Raw genomic sequence first — 9,519 nt, forward strand, 5'->3', positions numbered from 1 at the left:
TTCACCTCACACATGCTATGTCTGAAGTCACACACTATTCACGTGAACAGAACATGAAGTTCAATTCAGTCTTCCGCATATATCATATGCATGCTTAAAATTTCAGTGTGTAACTACACATTTTTAGTCAAGTTCTAGTGAGCTAAAACTAAAAAACAAAAACATTTGTTGTTCTGCACCACATATCAAGTAGAATGTGGTTTTACAGGATCTGGAAAAGGAGACACTTTAAGAACAAAAGCAGGTCAAGGGTTAAATATCAGGCAAGGCAGACCAGAAGTCCTTGAATGTGTTTACACTTTGTCTATGCTCTGCCATAAGGCATACTAACCTGTTTATGAGACTGCACCCAGACACTGGCGACAAGCCGACATATTTTAGGTCAGTGCCTTCAATATACTACTTAATGTGAGCTCAATTTGAAAGTGAATGTTATTTTGGGAGCATGCATGCATGGTGTGACATGGTAACTGTCAGTGTCTGTTTGGGGATGCCCAGCCATGTTGATAGTGTCATGTAAACAACCTACATTGTTGTGTGCTTCTTTTACAACAGTGGTTGTAGGCTGCCATCCAACAAACCTGAGGTTTTACCTAGTGTTTAAATGCTTATGCTAGTAGTGAACAGTTTAGGTTGACCTGAGTTTCCTATGATCCTGCGGTTATTTGCAGTTAGCTTGAGCCTGTTAAAAGTACATATTAAATGTGTCAAGGGCTAAGCCAGAAATACAACAGGGTCAGCCATGTGATAAATTCAATGCGGTTGTGTGACACACAAGGGGAAAGGATCACATCATACAAAGACTTAGAATTAGCTTCATTGTAGACAAAACCAGCTGTAGAAAAACCAGAGAATCTAGACTAAGTGTGTGTTTGTAGCCTAGGTTTCCCTAAGTCTTGTAATCTCAGTAGTCCTTCGTAGTCAAGGACGACTGTCAGTATACTCATCACTGGGAGTGTGGCCTTCTCTAGTTACATGTAGGTAGGTCGATAGGCCATATATTTTACTTTGGTCATTTAAAAAATCTATTCGTAGTGGTTCCATGCAAAGGAAATACTAGGGGGGGGCAAGCTTTTCTGACTTTCCCTTGTGTGTTGATGATCTTGATCTTGATCGAGAACTGGGCAAAACCCCTCTTGTCTGGGTAAAGCGCCCGGGGGAGTGCGCTGCGCTGTTATTGTCCTCTCAGGTGCAGCAGCACAGCCCCCTTGAACTTGGGAGGGTCGGCTATGTCCGTGACTTCCTGAGGTAGTGAATTCCAGTCTCTCACAGTTTGAGGGTAAAATGAGTGTCTATAATTTTACAGTCTTAAAGTTTGTGGAATGGTAGAGCCTTATATGAATTTTGGTTTGAGTGTCGCAATTGGTGCGGAGCAGGCATCAAATGAGCTTCTACCGGTAGGGCTGTCTTGTGGTGTCTTGCTGGACTAGTCTTATGGCAGTTCCTCATGTTGTGTTGCAGTAGGTGATATCAGGCATGGAAGACAGTCACCTGAGGCCCTCCATGGAGCTGGCTGAAGAGCTCCAGGCCCAGCCGGGGGACAAGATCTCCTATCAGACCTGGTCCAGGTCTGACAACGGTCTGTCCGAACGTCACGCCATCTATGTCGGACAGGGGAAAGTGGTGCATTACAACGATGACCACCACAATGTAGGTGGAGTACTACATGTAGTAAACTGCTTAAAACTGCAGCTTTTCCCTCATTTTGAAAAGTATGAAGCAAGCAATCTCTCGGGTCATGAAGACAATTTTTACCAGACTGAGTTATTGTTGACTTTATTAAACACTAATTGAGACTCCCCTTTCCATGATCATGATACAGTATGTAACTAACAGTAGTAAGTTTGGTCTATGGTTTGATAGTGCAGTATTTTGGCCATTTTTCAATGTAACTGTGCGAGACATTATCATTATAGTAAAGTTTCTAATTACACATTGTACATGTAGGCCATTCTTGGACTTGAAATATTCAATGTACAGTAATTCTAAGGGCTTAAATACTACAAACTTGTTATAGTACTTGAAGACATTTCTAACGCATATTCTGGCAGGTGGTAAAGAAGTGGTTGAGTCAGGTGACTGCAGGTGGAAAGGGTGAAACCAGTGAACTTGAAGGGAACGTTTACGACGTTCTCGCAAGCCGAGGTGGTGAAGCGGGCAGAGGGGCAGGTGGGGCGCTCCTACAGCTACGACCTGACGTTCTCCAACAGTCAGAACTTCGCAAACTGGTGCCAAACTGGGAAGGAACAGATCGGGGGCACTCAGGTAATTCGATATTCATATGTATATGAAGTGAAACTGTTGAATATTTCTAGTGTTTTTTTTAATACACCATAAGGCCACACCAATTTGATTTCTTGGTTAATGGATTTTTTTTTTATTAAAAAAAAAAAATTGTGAAAAAAAAATTGTGAAAACAGAAGGCTGGGCCGTGTGGCCTAAGTTTTACATATAATTTGGTAAAAAAATGCAATAGTAAGACTGCCTACCACAAAGTGCAATAATCATTTATATCAGATATCATATGCTGGTATTTGGTATTGTTCTTAGACAAATGATAGTGAAGAAAATAGCCGTTTTATCCAGTTGTTTTGTCTGGATTTTATCATATTTTACTCAAACCGTTGCTTCGATATTTCTAGGTTAAGACCTACATTCTGGGACTGGGTGCAGTTGCTGCTGTTGTCTTCATCTTGCATCGCTTCTTGAAGTATAGGAAATGTTTGCGCACTTAAACTAACAGAGACATGATACAGAATTCACTTAGCCCATGGAAACATGAGTTTAACTGAACTGCCATATAAGTCATATATGCCATCAAGTATTGCATCTCAAGACTGAAGGTTCAAAACTGCATACAGTTTACAAACCATGCATGATCCCCAAGTAAATATTCTATATAGATTAAGGCATTGTAAATTGTTAGACCTTAATTTTTACCATTGACCCTGCACATTGTTAACAGTCATTCCATTTATGTTACATTTACGTATATGGGTAGTACATAAAGTCATGTATAACAAAGGGCAAACATTTGATATCAATGGTGCTTATGGTAAATTAGATTAATGCATAAATCCCATTGGCCATCCCATTGACTCTTTTGATTTTGTATTCTATAGATTTTATTTTCTAAAGTAACGTTTCATATCGTATTATTGCTATTTTGGTGTTTATACTGAGGAAATGATGGCATTGAATATCATATTTATGTTATTTAGATATATAAAATTGTTTTGTACTTGCTACTGATATGTTTATCAACCATATCATTGAAAAGACAGCCGTAGATATTTCACAAATGCATAGTATTCAAAGTCGAAGAAGTTTCATGATGATTATAACTGATTGTCACAATAAAATTTGTAATGAATCGAATGGTGTTGCTCTTTCATTGTGTTGAGACTTGAGAGTTCGTGTACCTTATTACATGGTGTAAGTACATCTTTTAGTGATATATGTAACACAAGGAAGTTGTTTGTAGTTTCCACACCTTTTATGGACGCATAACTAAAATGAAGAGCGATCTACCTGCAGCGCCGACACGGTTCAAAAGAGACACACTGCGGCAGACTGGAGTACTGCAACCATATTGTCCTCAGTCGGCACTATGAAAGGTCGAAGTTTAGAAATCAATATGGCTTAATTCATCATCATCAGTCGAAGTGATTACCCAGACAACAGCACACAACAAACAATTACCGTGTAATTAGACAAGTTTCCTATGAGCTCAAGTTGCAGTACTTAGGTCAGTTGTAGAGTGTCTCTTTGAAGCCTTAAAATGAGGAAAATCAGTTGATCTTAGTTTGGTAACAAAGGCAGAATAAAATATCATAACGAAGGATAAAACCAATTGGTTGATTGTTTGTTTGTTCATTTATCTAGAATCTGGAGTCCTCTAATGCACGTAAGCTACAATAAAACAACAAATTGCTGGTTGAAGTTGCTGGATCAACAACAAACCATGTATGAGCACCACCCTACGGACGCTTGACTTACTTTCATGTTAAAAATAAAAGCTCATAAGACCTCTCTACCAGCCTTTAATACCTGCAAAGTGTCACTACTGTCTTTGCTGTAAACAGTGTAACAATACTAACATTGGGGAGAAAATTTGGGGTCAGAAACACTTGACCAAGTTGAGCCAAGTCTCAGTCACTGCAATGAGTACCATTGTCAGAGTGGCAACACCACTATAGTGATAGGGGACCTCCTGTCTTTCACACATATGCAAAACATAGGAAACACTACAATTCCATGTAGGGTACAAAGTTATTTTAATGCATGATAACAGCACACTCTTCTAATGCATAATGTCGGGATATAGTGAGTGTTATCTTTTGTGCTCTCATACTACTGGTGTAAACACATCAAAGTAAACAAATACTATACACCTATAAAAGGTGTGTCATACTTGTGCATTTTGTGCCAACTAATAGAGCTAATATCATTCAAGTCAACTGTAAATTCAAAATTCCAGCATTGGTCTCTTACAAATAAAAGAACTCAAAACACACACACCAAAAACACAACCACATTTTACCACAATAATATGTATGTATTAACAAAATCCAGAACAGAGACTGAGAGTATTAAAGATGATTATTATGAATTTTCATATGTAAATTGTGAGGTTCCATCCAAAACTTCTGCATACTTGCCATTCTATGCCAACATCTTAGCCTGTATGTAGTGTAAACGTTACCTATTGAAACCGATACTATAGAGTTATCAAGTTCCTCATGCACAAAGCAGCATTTATCCAGTACAACAGTGTGGGCTCCGATGCTGGCAAATAAGTCAAAAGACGGAAAATTAAGTCCACAGCTTTGATTGTTGATGGAGGTTCTAACGTGTAGGACACATCAAATTATGACAGATTTTGCAGTCATCTAAACATGCAGATAATCCATTACAACAAAAGAACTGCCAAATAATGTAACAACAACTTTATACACATGTATGTAACACATCAGACTAACCCCACAAACTATGTTAACTATATATGTTGACAACATACAAAGCAAACATTGAAATCACTACAATGGTCACAATTGACTACACAATCAGTCAGTGATCCCTCCTAACACCTGTTATGTTATGCCTTGCCAGTAGCTTTAGCCTGGGCCTGCTGGAACTGCTGTTGAAGAGTTGTCAGCTCCTTTCTGCTCTTCTCTTGTTTCTCTTCGAAATCCTTAATGGTTGCATCTTGACGTTTACTGCAAAATAAAATAGCTGTTGTTTACTTTTTCTTAACAAACTGCATTGAGGCAACTATAGCTTAATATTTGCAGTTTCTGTATATACTTTCCATGACTCTATGAATACAAAATACAATATGAATATAAAATGTTGTCTACTTTTTTATAACAAATTGCATTGACATGACTGAGGCAACTATAGCTTATTACTTGCAGTTTTATATTTTCTATGAATCTATGAATACAAAATTTTGATATTTTTGCTGGGCTAAATTTGCATTTTTTGCTGTGACCTCTCTCTTCCATTGCATTACTACCATTGTTTCAACCGTGAAAAGATATTGCAAACTATTCTCATTATGGCTCATGAGTTTTAATCAATAAACAGTAGGCAGGAAGTAAAATACACAGGGAAGACCTCGCAAGAGATGGTCTAACAACATAAGGGAAGACCTCCACCTTACTTCGAGCCAACCCAGTAGACAGAAGTATTCAGATACTTACATTTCCCCGTCAATATATTCTATTCTCTTGCCGACATTGGCCTTGGCCTCGTCCAGGTCCTGTTTGACCAGTACCGGTCCGGTCAGCTTGTACACGTTAGCATCTGTCTCCAGCAGTTCCAACTCCTGTGGAATATCAAGACTGTGTTTGCTCATGAGGGTACAACTTATATCTATGTATGCAATGTTGAATGCATAGGAGCTGCCATGTTGGTGGATCTATGGAAGACATAGACCCAAGATGGTGACAGTCATTCTAAATTAGTAACTAGTAATTTTTCACTTTTTTTTTTATTTGGGGAAGGAGTGATACCATCATCATCTCTCTATCAAATAAGTTGTCTTAAAACTAACACATGAGAAATGATATTATTGTATACTATATTGAAAACCTCACCTCTTTCACAATCTTGTTTTCATTCAGCTGCACATCCAGCTGATTCCTAGTCGACGCTGTCTTCTGTAGATCTGTTTTATTTATCAGAGGAAGGGAAAATGTGGTTAGGACAGACTTTGAACAAAACAGCATGGCTATTTAGGAACAAAGTCTTATGACAGGAAGCACAGGAATAGCATTAGCAAACGTCCAAACAAAGAATTTGTGGAAATTATGGCTCAAATGGTCCAGTGAGTAAGAGGTTGCGGGTTCGATCCCCGCCTTGAACATTTTTTCAACATCCAGCCTTCACTTTAATTCTATTCTTGTTGATTATTCTTGCTCAGAATGTTAATAAGTCTTCTCTCACCATTTTACAGGATTAGGTTAAAGTTGACAGGATCATGAGGTGTTATTCATAAGATTACCAAACCCCAAATTCTTATAATTTGACAGGCCATTCTGTCAAAATTATTATTAACGTTATAGCCTTGACTGTAACGTTTCAAAGTTCAAAAGCTATGGCTATACTATAACTTTGAAAGTCATGTCTTGTATTCGGAGCAACCAATTCTTCTGTGACATTGCTAACAAAGAACATATCTATGTAGAAAACACGTCAATCAACGGAAACACATATTTTTACACTAACTCGAGCAAAAAATGTGCTGCCCGTGCTACTTTTGCCCCCCTCCCCACACGTGTCTACGCGCGTCGTGAGCTAAATCCGCCTGATCCGCTAGTTTCCCGGACATATGGAGACAGCCAGCTTACCAAGGGATCATCTAACACTTAAATCTCACTGTTACCTTTCTGAACTCCCTGGAATTCCTTCAGTTTCTTCTCCAACTGGGTCCGCATTGTCTCCAGAGCCGCCATGGTGATGATGATTATGAAAAGTGGTACAGTCCGTTCAGGGGCAGAGGTCACTGGACCCAACTTAGTAAATCTCCAAGCAGATGTTGGGTGGAGGACCGTAACACTGTTTGACTGCTGGTTTCTCTATTAAACAGCGATTGACCCATGTCAAAGACAGTCTAAACCGTTGTAATCTTCCATCCCAACAGCTACTCCGAAATTTGACCGAACATAGGAGGAAGAAATGACTTTGCAATCTGATTTGCTTTTTTTATATCATATATGTTTGAAAACTTTGATTAATTGATAACGTTAGATCTATTCTATGTAGAGAATAATTACTTTAAAAAGGAGACACAGAAGTTATACACTTTATGTGCGACACAAACAGTATGCAAGAGAGTGTATTTCGTAACTTTTACTTGTTCCCAATCAGTCATATCTGCAATAAAGACAAACACGACATTATATGATAAATTACTTTTTATTTTGTGAACTCAGTTCATGTTGCTGAAGCTTGATACATGTACATCTCTGTTAGTCGTGTGGGTAAAAGTTTTCTTTTTCTTAATGCCTTCAACTTACATGTACATTTACAATACTTCACATTTCTATTGCACCTATTGTAGTTTTCATGCCGATATTTATTGTATAGCTGCCATTGACCAAGGTGGTTATAACCTCCTTGTATTGACATACTAGTATCTCTGATCTGATCCAAAGAGCATCCCAGCACACCAATAGTTTTTGAAACCAAAGGCTGGAAATGTCTGATAGCCGAATCAATCAAAAAATTAATTTTATTATTATGAATAAGGAATAGGCTTGGAATTTCAACATCATGGTCAGAAAATAAGATGCTAGCTACATTACAACCTAAAAATTGTATTTCAAAATCCTTTGTAAAGCAAAAGTAGATAAGCATTGTGTATTTGACTCAATTGGCATGTTGCTACCTCTGCAGCAAATACACATGGTTTAACAAATCCATAATAAGTCTAGGCTTAATTACAATAGAATATCTACCAGTAATGGCACAACAGCTAGCCAGGATACTTGTATGGATACTGGGGATGCCACCAGTTTAAGACCTGAATGCTTTTAACGGGGTCCAGAATAACTCTCTCCCCCAGCATGGTTGAGCAGTTAGCTTTAGTCCTAGCCCTGTTTGAAGCATTAGCTGCCTTGATTTTCTTCCTCATTGTGCACAGCTGATCTGAGAAGTTCATCATTATACAGTGGTTCTGCATGTTCCCACTGAGAGCAAGCTTGATGTCAGCCATGACTTTTCCCATAACGGTTCCCGGCACAGCGATAAAGTGGGGAGCCACAATACGGAGTATGCAGTAACCATCTTCCGGGTTCACCAGGGCATCTTCGTTATCTTCATCTACATCCCACAGCTTCCTCCTCCTCCTGGGATGGTAGGCGCCACCCAGTGGCCGGCCGGGGAGCTGCAGTTTGAAGTAGAAGAACCAGACGTCTCGTATCCCAGACTGTGTGGAGAGCCAGGTGCGCCCCTTGGAGCACCAGCTGTACATACACCTGCTGCCGATGATGCCGTTGAACCTCTCCTGGTCCACAGGTGCTCTCGTGTTCACACGCTGCAGGAAGGGCGCGTACAGGTAGAACAGGGAACGGACGACGCACGTCCGCAGGCACATGGTTCTCTCCATGCACTCAGGTTGGAGTCGCTCAGGCAGCTGGGTGCTGGACAGAAAGTGCCTGTTGTAGAGCCTTCGCCAGAAGCCAATGGTTCTTGTAAGAAGCCAAGTATTTCGACAGATTGCACCGAACCTTCCAGTATCTTCCGGCCTGATGTAGGGAGCGAGTACGAACCACAAATCCATTGGATATTCAACTTCAGGATCTATGTTGTCGTGCTCTGGCCTGTCATATTTACTGTTAAGTTGGTTAGTGCTAATAATCAACTTTTCTTCAAGTTCAGTGTCACTGTCTGCACGACTTTCTTCATGGTCACTGTCCCAGTCTTTCTCATACCAGGGGACTGCGTCTTCTTCCTCCATCTTCAACGTCTCTGAAGGCTGGACGTAACAGAGAGCCTTGGCCTGCCGGACGAAGGCGTTAGCTTCGCCCTTACCTACCCTGCTAGATGGGGGCTGAGAACCACCGGCGTCCGCAAACTGTTGAAGGGTGACGTCTGCGTCTGTGCCGCCCAACTTCGCGCGCCTCCCCCTGGCCTTCTTTCCTCTCTTCGGCATGTCCTGTATATCTCTGTATCATTACACGCATGTCAGCTTCTACAGTATTGACTTTTCAAGCTTCAGCGACAAGTTTGTACGGATAAAGACGATGTTGGAAGGAGCACACTCCCACCAACAACAGCCATGACGCTTGGATGTTTATGGCTGGAACCACTAAGGTAAAGGGGATAAAATATCAGTGCTTCATGCAAGATTGATACCATTCTACATATGTTTGATGAACCAAACGTACTTGAAAATAATATGAATAGACTATAAATTGGTCCATAGTGTATTCAATTAGCTGTATTTTCATTAATTACTTTTTTCTTAGTTTGTGATTGGACCCTATCAGACATAGTGGTTAGTGCCATTTT

The 9,519-nt window shown here is 40.0% G+C and overlaps 3 protein-coding genes across 4 annotated transcripts; 1 reads left to right on the forward strand and 2 right to left on the reverse strand.

Moving 5' to 3' along the window:
• The first annotated feature begins 234 nt into the window (after positions 1-234).
• LOC136441828 (uncharacterized) lies at positions 235-3,378 on the forward strand. 2 transcript variants are annotated; one of them, XM_066438344.1, is made up of 4 exons: positions 235-381; positions 1,465-1,650; positions 2,052-2,265; positions 2,643-3,378. In XM_066438344.1, the coding sequence occupies exons 2-4, from the start codon at positions 1,477-1,479 to the stop codon at positions 2,645-2,647; spliced, it is 393 nt and encodes a 130-aa protein (XP_066294441.1). In that variant the 5' UTR covers positions 235-381; positions 1,465-1,476; the 3' UTR covers positions 2,648-3,378. The 2 variants fall into 2 exon arrangements, with proteins under 2 accessions (XP_066294441.1, XP_066294440.1); XM_066438343.1 differs by having other exon boundaries at positions 236-381; positions 1,462-1,650.
• Positions 3,379-4,260: 882 nt separating this feature from the next.
• On the reverse strand, positions 4,261-7,028 carry LOC136441830 (prefoldin subunit 6-like). The gene is made up of 4 exons (XM_066438345.1): positions 6,890-7,028; positions 6,102-6,172; positions 5,706-5,830; positions 4,261-5,219 (listed from the first exon to the last, which is right to left on the reverse strand). The coding sequence occupies exons 1-4, from the start codon at positions 6,957-6,959 to the stop codon at positions 5,099-5,101; spliced, it is 387 nt and encodes a 128-aa protein (XP_066294442.1). The 5' UTR covers positions 6,960-7,028; the 3' UTR covers positions 4,261-5,098.
• A 313-nt stretch (positions 7,029-7,341) lies between these two features.
• LOC136441899 (putative transmembrane protein 183BP) lies at positions 7,342-9,305 on the reverse strand. Its single transcript, XM_066438447.1, has one exon. It carries the CDS (start codon positions 9,158-9,160, stop codon positions 7,982-7,984), a length of 1,179 nt encoding a protein of 392 aa, XP_066294544.1. The 5' UTR covers positions 9,161-9,305; the 3' UTR covers positions 7,342-7,981.
• Between the last annotated feature and the right edge of the window lie 214 nt (positions 9,306-9,519).

This window comes from Branchiostoma lanceolatum, chromosome 9, assembly GCF_035083965.1.
Source record: "Branchiostoma lanceolatum isolate klBraLanc5 chromosome 9, klBraLanc5.hap2, whole genome shotgun sequence".
NCBI lineage: Eukaryota > Metazoa > Chordata > Leptocardii > Amphioxiformes > Branchiostomatidae > Branchiostoma > Branchiostoma lanceolatum.